General features: G+C 47.2%; 1 protein-coding gene and 1 long non-coding RNA gene across 2 annotated transcripts in view; one reads left to right on the top strand and one right to left on the bottom strand.

The window, feature by feature from the left end:
- Positions 1-522: 522 nt before the first annotated feature.
- The window catches only part of LOC139185235 (uncharacterized), a 55,172-nt gene continuing 34,844 nt past the window's right edge, over positions 523-20,850 (bottom strand). Inside the window, exons 2-4 of the long non-coding RNA XR_011568819.1 lie at positions 10,170-10,249; positions 9,664-9,745; positions 523-641 (exon numbers count right to left, since the gene is read on the bottom strand). This is a non-coding gene — a long non-coding RNA (uncharacterized lncRNA). The remainder of the gene's footprint in view (positions 642-9,663; positions 9,746-10,169; positions 10,250-20,850) is intronic.
- Positions 580-14,215, top strand: LOC139176031 (histone-lysine N-methyltransferase PRDM9-like). The gene is given in 11 exon segments (XM_070797380.1): positions 580-667; positions 1,074-1,197; positions 1,505-1,612; positions 5,801-5,850; positions 7,639-7,795; positions 8,635-8,736; positions 8,953-9,224; positions 9,802-9,869; positions 11,015-11,208; positions 12,889-13,684; positions 13,686-14,215. Coding segments are annotated over 11 exon segments (2,094 nt in total). The 5' UTR covers positions 580-592; the 3' UTR covers positions 13,834-14,215.

The following is a 20,850-nucleotide window of genomic DNA, read 5'->3' as shown; positions in this document are numbered from 1 at the left end:
TGGCAACCCACTCCAGTACTCTTGCCTGGAAAATCCCATGGACGGAGGAGCCTGGTGGGCTGCAGTCCAAGGGGTCGCTAGGAGTCACGTCACTTTCCCTTTTCCCGTTCATGCACTGGAGAAGGAAATGGCAACCCACTCCAGTGTTCTTGCCTGGAGAATTCCAGGGACAGGGGAGCCTGGTGGGCTGCCGTCTATGGGGTCGCACAGAGTTGAACACGACTGAAACGACTTAGCAGCAGCAGCAGCACTGGAACAGAGCCCTGATTTCAGCCAGACCCCAGTCCAGCAGTTAGGGGCTTCCAGGTCTCCTCAGGAATCCCTCCATCACCCACAGAATGTCCCACCCAGTGCCTTTCCTCGGAGGGGCTGAATTGTAGGGGAACCAAAGAAACCAACTCTAGTCCACATTAGGCTTGTCTGTCATAGCTAGTCGGGATCTGTCCATCCCACCAATACCCTCACCCCGACATTCCCCTCACCTTCTTGCCTTGGACACTCCACCCAAGGAAGACAGACCAGGCTCTGGACAGTGGTCTGGGCTATCTCAGCACCTTCTTCTTCCACAGGCACCTTGGCGTTGAGCACTCCAATGGCCATGAGGCCAAACACATCTCCAGAGGAGAGCACTGAGGGAGATGCTGGGAGAACAGAGTGGAAGCCCACGGTGAGAGGCAGAGGCGGCAAAGCTGGGCTCTAAGCCAGCTCTATAGGAAGGACATGGCGCTGGTCCCTGAAGGACCACAGACTGCTTGCCTGGTTAGCTGAGTGAACTTCTCTACGACCATACACAGGATGGGAATGCCTGGTCCTGTCTGAGATGGTGGGGTGGAGTGGGACAAAACAGGACACTAGCATTGTCAACTTCTTTGTGTCCAGGAAGAGTTAGGAAAATGCTCAGTGTGTGCTCAATTAAGCAGGACACAGTAGGGAAGGAAAGTCTTCATCCCTGTCTCACAGAGACCATCCAGTAGCTTCAGGCTACTCCCTGCACAAAAGGTGGAGGAGAAGACCCAGCTCTAAGGTCTGACTTATATTAGTAAATCACTGATGAAATCTATTATTTTCCTTAGGCCAAAGATGCTTTCAAAGACATCTCTGTATACTTCTCCAAGGAAGAATGGGAAGAGATGGGAGAATGGGAAAAAATTCGATATAGGAATGTGAAAAGGAACTACGAAGCGCTGATTGCTATAGGTAACAGGAAGTGCTGGGTGCCCATGAGCCTGGGAAACATGAAACAGGTCTTCACCCTTGGTGTTCACTTGGCCCTCTCTTAGGTGGCTTCATTTGCTTACAGTTCCCTTTTGTGTGGAGACTAACCTGGAGGAAATGTTTATTGTTTTGTACTAAAGGGAGGTTGACCCTGCAGTGCAGAGCTCACCTCTTGCCTTTTTCTAGATTTTCCCAGCCCATCCTACTGATTTCCCTGACTTTGTGACACTTTCCATTGCTTCTGCGCTTTGTTCCTCCTTCTTATAACAAATATTTTGCTTCTTTCCAGGTTTCAGAGCCACTCGACCAGCATTCATGCATCACCGCAGGCAGGTCATCAAACTCCAGGCAGATGACACTGAGGATTCTGATGAAGAATGGACACCAAGGCAGCAAGGTGAGGGGCCAGGAGGATTTAGAGGTGTCTTCCTGAAACCAGTCTGGGCTTAGGTCTCAACTATATCTCAGCCATTAGCAAAGAAAACATAATTTTCAGCATTCCAAAGTGGTTGTGGCTGAATATTTACATAAGCCTGAATGAAGATGAATGTATAGGTTTTCCAGTGTAATTCTCAAAAGTTTTATGTTTAAAATTTATCATTCTTTTTAAAAAGAATTATTTTTGCTAAACATTCTTAATGAAAGGCAGTTAAAGAAAACTTAGAAATAAATTCACCAAAGAGATTTAATACTAATCTCATAATTGGTTATTGGATTAAATCTCTTAGAAGAGGAAATGATTAACATATTATGTCAAGATACATTATTTATGTAGGTATATAAAACAACACATGATCTTCTTACCCTAAGGTGAAATTAATTCTTTGTTTTAATTCTGGGAAAGGGTTTGAGAGAACTATTTATTCTCCCTCATCTTTCCCACATTTCACTGACCAGAGACAGCATCAGGTAAATAAAATGAAGTACACTCATTATACAATAGAAGTGAGCAGCTCACTTCCTCTTCTGCTGCTCAAACAGTTTAGAAGAGTTAATCTGCCTAGACTGGAGAAAACAATTTAGATAGTTCTATGATTCTCCATCTATAGATTTCTGTTCTCCGAGATTTTTAAAAATTATTTATTTAGTTTTGGCTGCACTGGGTCTTCGTGGCTGTGCATGGGCTTTCTCTGGTTGCGTGAGTGGCTTCTCATTCAGAGCACATGCAGGCTCAGCAGTTTGTGACACACAGGCTTAGTGGCCCGGAAGAAAGTGGAATCTTCCTGGACCAGTGATCGAACCTGTGTCCTCTGCATTGGCAGGCAGATTCTCATCCACTGTGCCACCAGGGAAGTTCCTCTGTTCCCTTAGGTTATTAAAACTAGTGAAAGGGACATGAAAATCAAACATTTGGTTGTCTGCAAAGGTTTTGACATGAAGAGAGATTCTTCATAGGGAATACATACGCCACGGTCCACCATACCTCTGCACATCATTATTTACCTTAAGAATTTCTGAGTGTATGGTACTCTCTTGCTAACTATGTACACATTAGTGTTAGTGGCCATAATGTTAATTGCTCCATCATGTCTGACTCTTTGCATACCCAAGGACTGTAGCCCACCAGGCTCCTCTGTCCATGGGATTCTCCAGGCAAGAATACTGGAGTGGGTTGCCATTTCCTGCTCCAGGTGATCTTCCCAACCCAGGGATCGAACCTGCATCTGTTGCATCTCCTGCATTGCAGGCGGATTCTTTACCGCTGAGCCACTGGGGATATATATACACACATTGCTGCACAACAAATCTGTAGAACTTTTCCATCTTGCGTGATTGAAGCCCTAACCCACTAAGGAACAATTCTCCAATCCTTCCTCCTCATAGCCCTTGGCAACCATGATTATATTTTCTGTTTCCATGGGTTTGATTAACTTAGATACCTCATAGAAGTGGAATCAGGCAATATTTGTCTTTTTTGGATTGGTTCATTTCACTTAGCATATCATCAAGGCCCATCCCTGATGTAGCATATGACAGAATTCTTTTTTAAGGCTTAAAAACATTCCCATGTGTGCCTGTGTATATAACAGATATATCTTATATATAATCTTTATCTGTTTATCCACCAATGAACATTTAGATTCTTCCACATCTCACCAAATGGGAATAATGCTGCAATGACCAAAGATGTGCACACTATTTATTCAAGATCTTCCTTTCAATTTTTTATGGAAATAGACTCTTGAGTTGGATTGCTAGATCATACAGCAGTTCTAATTTTCTGAAGAAACTCCATACTGTTTTCTATGAAGGTTGCAACATTTTACATTTCCAACAATAGTGTATAAGGGTTCCTATTTCTCCATATCCTTACCAAACTTGCTATTGTCTTCTTATTTATATTGCCCATCACAGAAGGTTTCAATTTGTATTTCCTTATTGATTAGTAATGTTGAGCATCTTTTCATATGTTTCTTGGCCATTTGTGTATCTTCTTTGGAGAAATGTCTATTGAATTCCTTCTCCCACTGTGTTAGTCAGCTCAGACCGCCATAACAAAACAGACTGCATGCCTTAAACCACAGAAATTTGTTTTCTTACAATGCTGAAGCATGGAAGTTTGATATCAGGGTGCCATCATGGTCAATCAGGTTCTTTTCCTGACTTATAGGTAGGCTTCATATTGGTATATGCTTATTAACCCCTTATCAGATACATATTTTACAAATATTTTCTACAGTCCCATAGGTGGCCTTTTCACTCCGTTCACTGTGTCCTTTGCTGCACAGAGATTTTAAGATTGATGTAATCTCTTTGTGTATTTTTAATTTGTTACTAATACTTGTGCACTTGGTACCATATCTAAGAAATCATTGCTGATTCAGTATCATGAAGCTTCACCCTTGTTTTCCTCTAAGAGTCTTGTCAAATCTTGCATTTAGGTCTTGAATCCATTCTGAGTTGATTTTTCTTCATGATGTAAAATCTTTATTATTTTGCATATGGATATTTTGTTTCCCCAGCACCATTCGTTATAGGGATTAAACTTTCCCCATTGTCTTGACACCCTTGATGAAGATCATTAGACCATGTATCCAAGAATGTATTTCTGTTTATTTCTGGTTGTCTATTTTGTTCCATTGATTGACATGTCTGTCTTTATGCTAACGGGCTTCCTCAGTGGCTCAGCAAGTGAAGAATCTGCCTTCAATGCAGGAGACACAGGAGATGCAGGTTCAATCCATGGGTTAAGAACAGCCCCTGGAGAAGGAAATGGCAACCCCGTCCAGTATTCTTGCCTGAGAAATCCCCTGGACAGAAGAGCCTGGTGGGCTACAGTCCAAAAGGTCACAAAGAGTCAGCAAGACTGAGCAACTAAGCACAAACTTTATGCCAAAACTATACTCTTTTGGTTCCTGTAACTTTGTAATATATTCTGAAATCAGAGGCCTCCAGCTTTGCTGTTCTTTCTAAGATTGTTTTGCCTATTTGGGGTCCTCTGAGATTCGGTATTAACTGTAGGATGGATTTTATATATCAGAAAAAAATTCCATTGGGATTTTAATAGGAATTGCATTGAATCTTTAACTTGCTTTGGGTAGTATGAACAGCTTAATAATATTAAGTCTCCAAATCCATAAACATGAGACACTTTTCTATTTACTTGTGTCAGATTCCTTTCAGCAATACTTTGTAGTTTTCAATGTATAAGTCTTTCATCTCCTCAAGTTTACTCCCATGTATTTCATTCTTTTTGATGCTATTACAAATAACATTATTGGGACTTCTCTGGTAGTCCAGAGGCTAAGCCTCCACACTCCCAATGCAGAGAACTTGGGTTTAGTCCCTGGTCAGGGAACTAGATCCCACATGCTGCAACAAAGACCTGGCACAAATAAATAAATAAAAATAAATATTTTTTAATTTAAATTTAGATCTTGACTATAGTTTTTAAAAAATGAAAAATAAATAGGATTGTTTTCTTATTTTCCTTTTTGGAGTGGTTATCACTCATGCATGGAAAAATATTTGAATGTTGATTTTGTACCATGCAACTTTCTGTGTAGGTTTTTGTGTATGTGTGGAATTTTAAAGATTTTTCTGTACATAAAATCATGTCCTCTGTGAACAGACATAATTTTACTTGTTTCTTTCCAAATAGAAGCCTTTTGTTTCCTTTTCTAACTTAATGCCCTGGCTAGGACTTCTAACATTATGGTGAATAGAAATGTTGAGAATGGGCATCCTTGCCTTTTTGCTGGATCTTAGAGAAGTTTTCAGCTTTTAACTGATGACTATGATGTTAGAGGTAGACTTTTCCTATATGACCTTTATTATATTACAGTCACTTCCTTCTATTTCTATTTTGTTGAGTATTTTTGCCATGAAAGGCTAGTAAATTTATTAGATACTTTATGGACATCAGATGAGGCACAGATGAAGTTTCATATTTTTTTTAATTTTAATAAAATTATGTAATGCTCCCAGTGGAAGCATAGGAGTTGATGATACAGAAATTTTCCATTCCTCCTTTGGTAATCCTTGTCCTTGTCACTCTCTGGCTCAGAATTATGTGTCCTTAATTAGAATGCCCAGAGTTTGGAAACATTTACCAACCAAAACACTGATTCCCATCATTTTTTAGGTAAACTTTCTTCGATGGCCTTCAGAGTGGAGCACAATAAACACCAGAATGTGAGTATTTCCCAAATCCTGTTGCCAAAATATCCTCCTCATGGATCCAGTCACAGGTGAGAATAGGAGAAAACACAGAGATCCTGGAGACTGCTGCCTTCCTGTCCTGAATCTTTAGCACAATGTCTGATATCATCACCATCTTTATAGTTAGTAAGAACAAGAACAATAGTAGGCTGTTCTGTTGTTACATAATTTTCACAATATTTCAGACTTTAAGCATTTTATGTGAATAAACTTACTTAAACCTTAAAACAATCCTACAGTACCTATAAGTAGGTATATAGCTATCACCATTATAGATCACAAAACTGAGGTTAAAAAAATGATTGATTATATGCCTGAGATCACAGTATCACTGGTAGTGCAATCTAATCCAAAGCACTTCTTCTAAACTCCTTACAAAATGATTAAAACTTCCATAGTTCTATGAAGTTTATTCATACATCTTTATATCATTCATCTGAGAGATGTTTTCAACCTCAGTTCTTTTGTGCTGTGCTAGGGAGGGATATGCTAAGACATCTGACTAAGGGAAGCTTAAGGACTTGCTGGGCAGTTTGTAGAGTGGACGGTCCAAGATGAAGAAGCTTAAGGACATGCTGGGCAGTGTGTAGAGTGGACAGTCCAGGATGATGAAAGTGACAGGATCCCTACTTCAGAGCCTCCCAGTCCAATAAGAGGAAGCAACTCGCAACACTGACAAGCCTCAGGTTTATGACTGAAAAGCAACAAATAAGAAAATAACTGAAGGACTTCACATAGGTTACCCACTTTTGAGTAGAAACTCATCATCTGGGCATCATTTCAAATGCTCATTCTTGCAGGAGGAAGTAACAAGTCCTTCCCCTGAGCTATGATTAGGCAACTCTCATGTTTGGAATCATTTGTTTAGCCTGCCCTGTGTTGTGAGCTTTGAGAGCCTAGCCCATACCCGTTAATTCTTAGAAGTCAAGGCCCAGCTTAAAGCCCCTGAGAGCCCCCTGAATGTTTTGTGAATGAGTGACTCCACATTTAAACATTCATCTAGGAGTAAGAAGATCAAAGAATGCTGAAGATAGTATCTGTGAGCTAGACTTCAAATATAGAGACAGTTGAAGGGATAAATTGATGGCAGGGATGTACACTCACATTCATACTGTATTAAATAGCTCACACAATGATTTATTGAAATGTTATTAAATTTCATGTCCACTGTAACATTAAAAATTAGCATGTATACCAATTTATGGATCAGGAAACTGAGGAGAACCAGCTAGTCATACAGCCTTGTTCAAGCAGAATTGATGAGGTCAGCTACTTTAATTCCAAACATTGTCTCTAAGAGGACATGGCAACCTGCAACTTTCAGCTCATTTTCTTCATTGTCTAAATGTGTTTCTGCCGATCGTCTTTTCTCTTCTCAATCTCACTGCTTTGTCACCTTATCTTCCAGATGTGTTTTGTCCCCTCTGTAATTTTCCATACTTCCTCGTCCATCAAAGGGCCACTAATTAATAGAAAACCCCCCGGATTTCTCTATGAGCCCTTACCCACTTCTTTCCCTGACCTCCAGCTATTCTCCTTGCCTTGCTCTCACTTTTCTGTAGAAAGTTGAAGGGAAAGAGCCTTAAGATATGAATTCTAGTTTTGATTCACTACCCACTTAGGTCCTTATTTTACACTCCAGTGTTCAGACCCCTCCTCCACCAGGTATTTCCAAGAATTGTCAAAGTCATGCATGTGAAAACACTTCATAAAGTCCTAAAGAACTAAAGAAATTCATGTTGTCTTTTATTCATGTGGAAGACAATGTCCAGAGCACCATTAAGTAAGGAATCTAGTTTGAAGGAATTGCCGGGAGCAGCCAAATTGCTGAAGACAAGTGGCTCCAAGCAGGCTCAGAAACTGGTGCCCCCTCCCAGAAAAGCAAGGACTCCTGGACAGCACCCCAGACAAAAAGTCGGTAAGAGAAAATTTGGGGAGTTCCTCTAATTAGTTCCTCTAATCCCTATAGAAAAGCTAGTAAGTATGGACTATGTGTGTGGCATGGACTTTGGGTAGGCTTGGGTTTAAGCTGGACTGATTTGAGACATGAAGTTAGCACTGGGGCCTTGGGAAAATCTTATGTTTTCTGAGATCCTGATTGCTCATCTGTAAAGTGAAGATAAGGATGCATAACTCATACAGTGTTTGAAAGCTTTACATTAAATGCAAAAGTGCTGACACTTTTTTGAGCTAAAAGTAGTTCAGTAAATCCAGCTGTGATGATAGGGACCATGCCTCGTTAGTGTTTATGCCCAGACCTCTGCTCAATGCCTTACATGTCATGTGCCCTCAATGTATGTTTTCTGAGTACGTGTGTCAGTGAACTATTTCCTAAGTAAGAAGGTGGGAAGTTAACCTACTAACGGGAAGTGCAGGAAGCTAACACTGAACTGGGCATCTGTGGTCAGTGAGGAGCCTCAGTCTCCTGAACCAGGAGTTAAAGGAAGAAGAAACAAAGTATAGAAAAGGGACTTCCTGGTGGTTAAGTGGTTAAGACTCCATGCTTCCACTGCAGGGGGTATGGATTCCATTCCTGGTCAGGGAACTAAGATCCCACAAGCCATGCAGCTTGGCCAAGAAATAAATAATGTAACATTAAAACATAAAATTACAAAAGTAAAAGTTTAAAAAATACATGTAAACAAGTTTTAACAAACTGTATAAATGAACAAGTAGGAGATCTCACACTTTCCAATAAAACAGGGACTAACTCTCCAAACCCCACCAGCCTTGCTTAGCATCTGTTCTCCATCTTAGAACTCAGAAGAAAGGAGACTGGAGTGAAGAGGTACAGTCTACGAGAAAGAAAGGGGCATGTGTACCAAGAGGTCAGCGAGCCCCAGGATGATGACTACCTCTGTGAGTGCCCCTGCTGGCCCACTCGTGGAGAAGGGGCTACAAGGCCTTGGTCCAATAACCTCACCTCACCATTTGGTCCCCCAGTCATCCCTTTCCTCTATGACTTGGGGTGCAGGATCAAGGCCACATGCCATGAGTGCCCCAGTTCTTTCTGAAGCTCTTTACAACCAGCAACATCACTATACCTCCCCTCATCCCTGTTGCTCTCACCTCCAGATTGTGAGGAGTGTCAGGACTTCTTCATCGACAGCTGTGCTGCCCATGGGCCCCCAATCTTTGTAAAGGACTGTGCAGTGGAAAAGGGGCATGCCAACCGCTCAGCCCTCACTCTGCCCCCTGGGTTAAGTATCAGAGAGTCAAGCATCCCTGAGGCTGGGCTTGGAGTGTGGAACGAGGTGTCTGATCTGCCGCTGGGCCTGCACTTTGGCCCCTATGAGGGCCAGATCACAGACGATGAAGAGGCCGCCAACAGTGGATACTCCTGGCTGGTGAGAAACACCCCTGTTTCCCTGTTCTCTGGCCTTGAATTGCTTGTGTGTGGTGACGGGTGCTTCATGTCTATATGCAAGGATGCAGATGGTGATGACATGGTCAGCAATGACACGGGCAGCCCTGTGTACTGTGCACTGGGCATGAACATCTAAAGGTCAGAGGAGAGGTGGGAGACACTGTGTACAGACACACAGGACCTCTATCTAAAGCTCAGAGGAGAGAAGGGGGACAGTGGTCCAGGCACACAGCACCTCTGTCTACAGGTCAGAGGAGAGGTGGGACCACAGTGTACAGACACGCAGGACTCCTATCTAAAGGTCAGAGGACAGGTGGGAGACAGTGGTACAGACACACAGAGGTGACTCCTCCCTTGTGTAGCCCTTGCCTTCAGTGAACCAAGAGACTCAGACTTTGAATGATGATTAAGCAGCTTACCATTTGGCCCGACTGGCAGTTGAATCCATGCAGGCTGAAGATCACCAATGACTGCAGAGGGAAATAGTTCTTCTATTACTTCCTATCAAAAAAAAATAAAAGAGAGAGGAAAGCTTGTATCTCTTTTCTAACACTCAGATCACCAAAAGGAGAAACTGCTATGAGTATGTGGATGGAAAGGACACGTCTTTGGCCAACTGGATGAGGTGAGTGCAGTGAGTCTGCAGTTTGTAGATGTCGCTCTTCCCTCAAGCCTGCACCCCTTTCCTTCTCAACCCGTCTCCTTCAATAGCTTTCACATCTTCTTCCCTCTTTTCCCTCCATGTCATGGTCTTTTACTTCAAAAGACATTAGAAAGAAGGAAATAAAAATATAGCATATATTGTGCCCTCAAAATATAGTGCCCTCAAAATACAGATCTATATGCTGAACAAAACTGGGGGACTTGAAAACAACTTGAGTCTAGATTCACCAGGGTCACTTTAACTCACTTAATTGACACTTACCAAGCATTTTATGTTCCAGTTTAGACCGTGAACTTCATTACTGAGGTAGATCACACGTCCCATGTCCTTTTGGAAAACAACTGCAGACAGACATTAGCCAATTGATTTCAGGAACAGTAACCTTAATTTTTCTGTTTTTAAGTAACTGCACAGCACCAGGATAACCTAACATGGGAGACCTTGAGTCTATGCAGGCAACAACCTCCCCAGGCTCGGTTCCAGTGAGAAGTGGGCCCTGAGGCCTCAGAAGGAATGGGGGGCAGGATGGCCATGAGCAGGGCTGTTCTCTGAGGGCCGCTTCTTTCATCAGGGCAGGAAGAAAGTGAATAAACTATCACTGTTATGGGTCTCAAGCTATGTCAGAGCACTCTCCAAGTTTCCATGGGAGGGGGTGGGCAAGTGAATATGACCCTGGATACACGTGGGGAGATTGGAGGAAAGCCTCGGGAGAGAAGGCAGGCTGGGGTGAGTGCTGAGGGCTGTATGCTAGCAGAGGAGCACCAAGCCCTGTGGAATGAAAGAGAACTTAATTCAGAGTTTAAAGGAGCTGGAGGTCACCAGCCTCATGGACAGCCCAGGTGGAGACGAGTCTGGAACTGGGCTCTATAAAATGGCTAATTAGGAAAGGAGAGAAAAGCATTCCAGCCAGGAAGAGGACCGAAAACAGGATCTGGAAATGGGAATTCACATGGCCTGGTCGAAGGTGTGAACAGAAGGTCCATCCCCATGATGGGTGGTGGGAGCCATGGCGGCCTCAGAGCCTGAAGGCAAGGAGCTGGGCATGGCCCGACAGTGGAGGGGACTCATCACCTGTGGTTTCTTTCCCTTTCTGGCCTCGACCCCAGGTATGTGAACTGTGCCCGGGACGACGAGGAGCAGAACCTGGTGGCCTTGCAGTATCATGGGCAGATCTTCTACCGAACCTGTCAGGTGGTCAGGCCGGGCTGTGAGCTGCTGGTCTGGTACGGGGACGAGTATGGCCAGGACCTTGGCATCAAGCGGGAAAGCCGCAGGAAAAGCGAGCTCGCGGCCCCCAGAGGTGAGCGCCACCCCTCTTCCAGCACCCCACCCCATCCTGGGGAGCCTCCCTGGTCCGACTCCGAAGCAGAGTACAATCCAGTCCAAAATCAGTCTAGTCACAATTAAAATGTCTCAGAATTTGATTCATTTCATATGACTGTTAGGAAAAAATTTTATATTAAAAATGTTAGTTCTAATTTTTAATATTTCATGCAAAAAAATATGTAACATCACCTTCTGCTGAAAGGTTTAGAAGCAAAAAGCAAGTTTTCTAGCACCTACCAGCTCTCTCCCCTTACCTGTTTCTTCCTCATTTCCTCCCATTTCTAAGTGACACAAGTGCAGTGATTTGCATTCAGTTACTGTTTCAGTTTGTTGTCATGTGAGTTCATGCTCTGTGCCAGACAGGGCTCCATGCACCGAAACAGACAGAACCACTGCCCTGGGGCAGCATGGGCTTCATACCAGATGGGGGCTGGTGCTCTGAGGAAAACCAGTGCAGGGAAAGCGCCTCCAATCAGCGTGAGCAGAGGGTGGGGTGTGGTGCAGGATGGTGGGCAGGGTCTCTGCAGAGATAACACCTGTGGGAAAGGATTCCAGGCAGGGAAGCAGCCAGTGCTGCAGTCCCAGGGCCGGGAAGAGAGGCTATGCCAGTGGTTGCAGGAGGAAGCATAGAGGGAGAGGAAGGAGGCTGGACAGGACACAGAAGCCTCAGGGCCCATGTCCATGTGCAGGCCCCAGGGGTCTTCTTGGGTGACATAGAACAACCATGAGGCTTTCAGCTGCAAATGGCATGTTCTCTGTGCTAAGACAATGCTTTGGTTCATTTTTGGGAAGAGACAGCAGCGGGGAGTCCCCTCAGAGGTCAGTTCATTGCCAGACATGAGGGGAGAGTGGGCTGGCTGAAGATGCTTGGGAGTGAGGGTGTGAGGAGTCTGGCTGGAGATGTACTTTTAAACAGGGCTTCCTAGTGCATGTTAAATGGGCTAAGACTGAGTGAAATAAATGAAGTGTGAATACTGGTGAGGCTGGAGAAAGGACATGCCTTTACTTTATGATTTATGGAAAACTGAGAGAGGAGCAATTTGTGAACCAATTGGGGCAGCAGGAGCCAGAGACCTGTAGTCAGTGGGATCTGGGCCGCTAGGTCTCACCCAGTCTGAAACCCACTTCCTGCAGAGATTGACACAAAGGCTGCTCTTTGAACAAGGAGCCATAAATTCAGCTTTACTCAAACCTGCTCTAACGACCCCCTGTGCTGCCTCCCACATGTAGAGAGCTCCAGGCCAGGTGCCCCTAACTTAATAGACCCTTTCCCCTCCCAGGGAGCCGATCAGGAAGATTCCACCTAAGTCATCAAGTCTAATCTCTCAGTAGGATAAAATGCCTGTGGCCACTGTGACATGACTTTTCAGATACTTATACGCAGGGAAAGGTCCCTGTAAATCCACCTCTATCAGGAGAGACGATGCCTCTGATGCTGCTGGAAGGTCCCCAGTCTGGGTGATATGTAGAAAAGACCCTTGACACAAGATTCCTGGATTTCTGTAGATGTAGAGAATAAGAATGGATGGAGAAGTGGACTGTAAAGACACACTTGATGGGAGACAAATCGTGCACTGTCAACACCTAGATGATTAGTGGGGCGGCCTTACCGTGGCAAACCCGCCACCTGACCAAAAGCTTCCTCTTTCAGCAGAATCGAAGCCCAAGATCCACCCATGTGCCTCCTGCTCTCTGGCCTTCTCCAGTCAGAAGTTCCTCAGCCAACATGTCCAACACAATCACCCCTCTCAGACCCTCTTGAGACCATCTGCAAGAGACTACCTGCAACCAGAGGATCCCTGCCCAGGCAGTCAAAATCAGCAGCAGCGATATTCCGATCCACACAGCCCAAGTGACAAACCTGAGGGTCGTGAGGTCAAGGACAGGCCCCAACCTTTGCTGAAAAGCATAAGGCTGAAGAGGATTTCAAGGGCCTCCTCCTACTCACCCAGAGGACAAATGGGGGTTTCTGGGGTGCATGAGAGAATCACAGAGGAGCCCAGCACAAGCCAGAAACCAAATCCAGAGGACACAGGCAAATTATTCATGGGGGCAGGGGTCTCAGGGATTATAAAAGTCAAGTACGGAGAGTGTGGGCAAGGATCCAAGGATAGGTCAAGTCTCATCACAAACCAGAGGACACACACAGGGGAGAAGCCCTATGTTTGCGGGGAGTGTGGGCAAAGCTTCAATCAGAAGTCCACTCTCATCACACACCAGAGGACACACACAGGGGAGAAGCCCTATGTTTGCGGGGAGTGTGGGCGAAGCTTCAGTCGGAAGGACCATCTCATCACACACCAGAGGACACACACAGGGGAGAAGCCCTATGTTTGTGGGGAGTGTGGAAAAAGCTTCAGTCAGAAGTCCCCCCTCATCAGACACCAGAGGACACACACAGGGAAGAAGCCCTATGTTTGCAGGGAGTGTGGGCGAAGCTTCAGTGATAAATCTCATCACACACCAGAGTACACACACAGGGGAGAAGCCCTACATTTGCGGGGAGTGTGGGCAAAGCTTCAGTGTCAAGTTCAGGCTCATCAGACACCAGAGGACACACACAGGGGAGCAGCCCTATGTTTGCAGAGAGTGTGAGTGAGTCATGACAAACAAACCACATCTTAGCACAGGAGGATTACTGCAGCCACCCCATGCCTCAGCTCTAAGGGGGCCTCAGAGGAGATCTGTGGCCCATTACAGTCCCCAAGAGTATGAGGAGAGACTTCCCAGGTGGTCCAGTGGCCAAGACTCCATTGCAGAGACCCATGCTCACTACCTGATTGGGGAACTAGCTCCCACATGCTGCAACTAAGACACAGTGCAGCTGAATAAATAAATACATAAATAAATATTTTAAAGAAAGAGTGTAATAAGCACAGAATTACTTGATTAGATAGACCTTCCACTTTCATGACAGGAGAGGAGGTAGATAAACAGCAGAGGGTCTCTTAAGTGTTCTGGAGATATTCATGCCAAATGTCTTCGTGGTTTTTTGTACTCCTAATAAATTTTGTCTCCAAACAAATCTGAAGCCCAGACTATGTACTCATTTCCCCCTTATTACTGACAGCAGTGGGGTCCAGTGGTAGCTGAAGCCCTGGGAAGGCATAATTCTGGAGCCAACTCAGTTAGGTCACTGGACAGTCAGTTCCTGGGTCCAGGGAGAGGAATCTAGGGTTTGAGACAGACTCACCAGGGAAGAGAATTCCCCGGCCTCCTGGAAAGAGTGGCCTCTCCTCCTTATAGACCTCGGCTCTCCTTTGGCCTCTCCTTGTTGCCCTCTGTCTTCCTCTGACTCCTGTAGCCTCAAAGTGAAGGCCTCGTGCACGTGAGTGTGTGTGCGTGTGGGTGCCTGGCTCAGCGTGGGCCACCTGGTCTTTGCCGCTCCCTCAGGGTCATCACAGCATCTGGACTCCAGATTCAACCACAGGGGTCCAGTTCTCAGCCCTGCCCTCAGCAGCTATGTGACCTGGGGCAAGATGCTCAACCTGTCTGTGTCTCTATTCTCATCTGTGATACAGCGCGGGAGCACCAGCATCTTGGTCTTTTCATAAGCACAGGTGGAATTTGGCAGAAGCTGGCTGAGAATGCAAGCCCTGCTTCTGCTGTTCTGTGTGGTTTTTTCTTTAATCTTTTTTAATTTTTTAATAGAAGGATAATTGCTTTACAGAATTTTGTTTTCTGTGTGTCCTTCAGCCCCCACACCATCCAGGTCTTCAGAGCTAGACGGGGAAGGGGCCGTTTAGGCACTCGGCTGCCCTGATGAGGGGGTGTGAGGTCAGAAGTGCTAAGGGAGGGTGACCTCTTTTCCCACCACTGCCATTCCTGCTGAGCTGGGCAGCCCCAGAGCCCCTCCACAGACAGGCAGGGCCGACAGTCGTCCACCCTCCTGAGAACAGAGCCTGGAGCCATGTGTGCAGGAAATCCCTGTCTGGCCCCCATCCCACCCCCACACAGAGGGTCCTCGAAGCCCACACCACAGCTTCTCTATGCACGGGCCTCACACCTGTGCCCACATGCTCTGGTCAACGCTGTTGCAACCTTGAAATTCTTAACTAGGGAATACTTCATCCTTACATTTCCCTTTTATGAGTGAAGTCTGATGGACCGTGGGATGTGCTGTGAGCAGAGAAGATGCACACAGCACGGGTCCCGGGGTGACCAGGCTGCACATGGGGACAAGGTGGACACAGAGTCCTCCCCCAGTGAGTGAAGGTGGGGACCGCATCAGGAAGCCACGCTTGCTTAGACCCAGAACTGAGCTCCAACACACCCTCCCCTCTGTGAATGACCTCTGCCCTGTCCTGATCCTTCCAGAAGGGGTTCAGGAGGCTGAAGTCTGCCCGGTCACCAGAAGACACCAAGGGGAGAGTGGGCCACGGGGCAGTGGGGGAGGGTGCAAACTCCAGGGCTGGGGGCAATGGCCCTCAGTCCCCTCCCTGTGCCAGGCTTCCAAAGTGTCTCTACATGAACCGTGTCAGTAATAACCACCCACTGTTATTTTCTCGTTTCTTTCATGCTTTCTTAAAGGAACACGTTTGTCTGTGGCTTGGTTTTCCTAGAGAGAAGGCAATGGCACCCCACTCCAGTACTCTTGCTTGGAAAATCCCATGGATGGAGGAGCCTGTTAGGCTCCTGTTAGGCAATCCATGAAGGGAAGCCACATAAACTCTGCATCTTCTGTGGCTTTAGGCAGGGGCCATGAGAGGGAGAGTTAAGGGTGGTGCAGGCAGAGGGGCTTCATCTGAAAAACAGTGGGGACCCAGAAACTTGCAGGAGCTCCTCATTTGCACCTCCCACCAGAGCTGAGCCTGGAATCCCCTGGAAGGCTGAGCAGGTCAAAGCTTCTCCTTCCCCTCCCTCCCCTCTCCTCCCTCCCCTCTTCTCCCCTCAAAAAGCTGACTCGTGGGCCAGCCCACAACACCCCAAAATTCCCCATCACCCACAACCCCGCAAGCCCCTCCCTCACAGAAGTGGGATGACCTACACGGCAGCAGATATGCTGTGTGACCCCAGCCCTGAGGGTCTCAGCTGACCTTGAGCAACGGGGCTGGTGCTTTACACAGCCTCCCAGCCCAGGGAGCTGCCAGCAGCCACAAGCCACGATCTGAAGTGGAGGTGGGGGAGTGGGGATGTGAGCTGTCTGAGGTCCCATCCTGTCCCCGCGACGGTGGCCAGGCCTCACCTGACACCGTGACTGCCCTGCACGGGCACACAGGAGTGCAGCAGTCACGGGGATGGACAGGCAGCTGCCTCTGCTGCACACTCCACTCTGAACGCAACGGCCCCACGGCTGTACCAGTCCTGCCTGCGCACAGCTCTGCTTGGCTCCCAGGGCTCAGGGACCCTGGGTGAGTCAGTGAGGGCAGAGCTCCAGAGGCCAAGCCTGCCTTCAGCTGTCAGACCCGCCCTGGTCACCAGACTCATGAGCCCAACCAGTATCTGAAGCCAAGATGCCTTTGGGAGAATGACACCACAGACACTGACCTCAGAGCTCAGACTCCTGAAAATTTACTAAACAGATTATTTTTAGTCTTTTTTTAAAGTGAGATGTTGGCAGGAAGAAGGGAGGGAAATGACTTCCTTGGTGGTGTTGTGGTTAAGAATCCACCTGCCAATGCAGGAGACACGGGTTCAATCCCTGATCTGGGAAGACCCCACGTGCAGTGGAGCAACTAAGCCCGTGCACAACTTCTGCAGCCCAAGTACCTAGAGCCTGTGCTTCCAACCAGAGCAGCCACCACAGTGATAAGTTCCGCACAGAAATGAGACAGCAGTCCCCACGCCCTACAACCAGAGAAAAGCCCGCACAGCAGCGAAGACCCAGCACAGCCAAAAGTAAATAATCTTTTTTTAAGTAGGAGGTTGCAGCATTCCCTGCTGGTCCAGAAGCTAAGACTCTGAGCTCCCAACACAGGGGGCTGGGTTCAATCCCTGGTCAGGGCACTGGATCCCACATGCCTCAACTGAAGACCCTGCATGCCACGGCTAAGACCCAGCCCAGCCAATTAAATGAATATTCAAAGGTAGGAGGCTGTTCATCTGTCACCATAGAAAACTGAAACATTTTAGAGAAAGAAAAGAAAACAAAGATCTTATTTTGCAAGTTCTCGTGGTTGATTGCAAAAATTTTCTCATAACATGCAGCTGTTTAAAAAAAAAAAAGAAATTTAGAAAATACAGAAACTAAAACCCACCCCTAAATGTGTAGGGAACACCAATTACTGCAGCAACTGGCCACCACACACGGGAACACACAAGTGTGTTTTTCTTCTACAAAAACTTTCAGCCTCCCCCTCTTCCCACCGGCCTCTGCTCTGCTCACCAAGAAGACTACGCTTTGGCCTCGTGATTGAGGGGGGTTTCTGTTGAGCTCAGGGAGGTGGGGGAGCGGGGCTGTGAGGTTGGAGGCATGGTCTGGCCTGCAGTGAGGGGAAAAGTGCGAGTGCTCCCCCTCTGGGTCCACTAACTCCAAGGGCCTCAGGGGAGGTGCCCGGGAAAAAGCCCTCTCCTCAAACACCTTCCCTGCAGTTTCCACAGTTACAGCACATCCCACATCTCAGGGCTCGACTGTGGGTTAACAAATCCTCTCTGGTTGGACAGAAAAGTGTCTCCACAGAGAATCTGCCTGGATCTCAGCCTCAGTGTTTCTCTTGTTGGAAACGAAACGTGTTTCCACAGAGAACCTGCCCAGATCTTGACCTCAGTTGGTTCTCTTGTTGGACATGGAAAGTGTTTCCACAGAGAATCTCTCTGGATCTTGGCCTCGGTTGGTACAGATCTAACAGGCAGTATGCTCAGGGCTCAGGGAAGTTAGTCCTCAAGCTTCCTGGGATTAGGTTTACAGCGCCTCCTCACCTCCACCCCTTCTACGGTCATGGAGCTTTCTCTTCCAGAGGAAGGTGTTTGGCAACATTAGCCACACATACCGAAGAGGAGAAAGGCCACGGCAGGCAGGGCTGGGTGTTCTTGGGGGAGCAGAGGGCCCTTGGACACTCCATGCTGGACCCCTGCCCCACCGGCTTCTCCTCCTTCTCACTGGGCATGCAGCTTTCACCTCCTGGGTGCCTGCCAGTGAGGGGCTCCCAAGACACCAAGCTGGGGTTGGTGATGGGTGAGCTGGATGCCAGGGAACCCGAGACTCTGCCGCAGGTCAGTGCACTGTGGACAAGGGCCAGCCTCACTGAACGGTTAGGCCCTGTGCATTCAGGACACCCTCTCTGGACTCCAGGTGGAGGTGCTGCTGTCCCCAGTGCCCACCTGGGTCTCAGGAGGTGGAAGAGAGACCAGGTTGTCCTTCCCACTTCCTGCCCAGAGAATGACAAAGGCCAGACCCCAAAAGTCAGAGCAGGGTGGGCAGAGCAAGTGCTTGGGTCTCACAGGGTCCCTGTGAAGAGGGCTTTACTGCTGACTGGATCATTCTTGGCTGGTTCTCCTTCTGTGTTGTCTTCACATCAAATCGCAAGGACAAGGCAGTCGAGGTGCCCACACATCACTCGCCCAGGCGCCAACAACCCTCCTTATTTATTAGGGGCAGGGAGACATGGTGGCTGCTGTGACGCTCCCCTGGACCAGAAAAGAGACCCCCTAGGTTGTGTCTCTTCTACCTCCTGAGACCCAGGTGGGCACTGGGGGCAGAGCACCTCCACCTGGGGTCCGGAGAGGGTGTCCTGAACGGACAGGGCCTAACTGTCCAGTGTGGCTTCAGGGGGTACGGGCAAGAGGGGCACTAATTCCTTTTTAAATATTTCAGACAACCACTGAGTTCCTTTTGGTTTTTGGTTTCAGATCTTTTTGATATGGTCCATTTTCAGAGTCTTTATTGAATTTGTTACAATACTGCTTCCATTTTATGTTTTGATTTTTTGACTGCAAGGCATGTGGGATTGTTACCAAGTCCAAGCTCACTCTGCTTGCCTCACAACAGGCCAATAAATCAGAGGCAAGGTGCTGAGGTAAGGAATATGACTTTACTTGGAAAGCCAGCAGACTGAGAAGATAGCAGACTAATAACTCGAAGAAACCATCTTTTCAGGGTCTGGATGCCAGTGTCTTTTATAGAACACAGAGCTGGGAGGTGAGGAAATAAAGTGAAAAGGCCTTTAATCTGGAAAATATCTCCTGGAATGGCCAGCCTCAGGCGGAGACGTGTTACTTGCTCCCTTCCTGTAGCCACCCATAGGTGGACAGGTCCTGGACAAAGGCAGAGGGGCAGGGTTTCCTGAAGCAGGCCATTATGTATGGACAGTATCCCTGTAGCAAACAAACCAACAGGAAGCAAAGGTTAAAGTAAAACATCCAACATGGAGTCAGATTTTGTTCTTCCCTGTACCAATTTCACACTCTCGGTGTCCATTCCACAATCTTATGGAAAGGGGGGACCTGATTGTTCTAATTGCTCCACTAGCTGCATCTTTTGGGGAGTGCCCACAACTGGGCCAGTGTTCTGAATGTTGAGATTTATCTTTTGTTGCTCTTTGGAAAGTCTCTACTTCATATGTGTAGACATAAAAATATTTATAATCTAGGCGTTGAGAGTTATGTTTTATTCAGTAAGAATCCTCTAGTATTTCAAAACCAGGAGGCAGCACCTAAAGTTAAGGAATTCAGCACTTCTCTGTGTGTGGGAAGATGCACCAGCCATCTCACTGCCATCATCCCCTTTGACACACACCTCACCATCTGGGGCCAGTATCCTGTCTTCTCCTTCCCAAGTTTCCTCAGCGATCACCGTGGGGAGTGGCTACAGTCTGATGGCTGCTAGAAAGCAGGTATTCTTCTCCTTCCCGAGTTTCCTCAGGGCTCACCAGGAGAAGTGGCTGCAGCCTGACGGCTTCTAGAGAGAAGGTATTCTCCTCCCCGAGTTTCCTCGGGGCTCACAGTGGGGAGTGGCTGCACTTTGATGGCTGCTGGAAAGCAGGTATTCTTTTCCTTCCTGAGTTTCCTCAGGGTTCACCATGAGAAGTGGCTTCAGTTTGATGGCTTCTAGAGAGTAGGAGGGGGAACCTGGGTCCCCATTGAGATCATCTCAGCAGAGAGAGCAAGCATATCCTGTGACTCCAGACAACTTCCAATGTTCAGGGATCAGCGTTCAGCCTGCAGGATCCACAGACTTCAGCTCAGCCACCACGCTCTGCACTTACTTGCTATGTAACCTACACTGCAGGAGGCCCTCTAAATGTGGTATCCTGTCCATCAAACTCTCAGTCACATCCTCCAAGCCCAACCCAGGCCCAGCTTTGCTGAGTGGGTCTCACTGGGGACCCAGATTCCCCCTCCTGCTCTCCCACATTCCATACCTGAGTGGGAAAAAGGCAGGTGCTGGGGGCACAGTGCCTCCAAGCAGGTAGGGCAGACATTCTCCCATCACCCCCTGTGGCCCATCCCTGGGAGCACAGTCTAATGTCACTTTAGCAGCAGAGGACATGTGTTGGGGGCCAGAGTGAGGTACTCCGCCCGTGACAAAGGTCATGAGGAAGGAGGCTCGACATACACAAAGGCGGGATCCAGCCTCAGGAGTCCCCCTGGAAATCCTCGAGCATCTACCCCCATAACCAGAGCCTGCCTACTTTACTACTTTGTGCTCTCACCTACATCTCTGATTTTACGGGGGGCT

This window comes from Bos indicus, chromosome 1 (assembly GCF_029378745.1).
Source record: "Bos indicus isolate NIAB-ARS_2022 breed Sahiwal x Tharparkar chromosome 1, NIAB-ARS_B.indTharparkar_mat_pri_1.0, whole genome shotgun sequence".
NCBI lineage: Eukaryota > Metazoa > Chordata > Mammalia > Artiodactyla > Bovidae > Bos > Bos indicus.
This window is presented reverse-complemented; position numbering and strand designations above follow the sequence as displayed.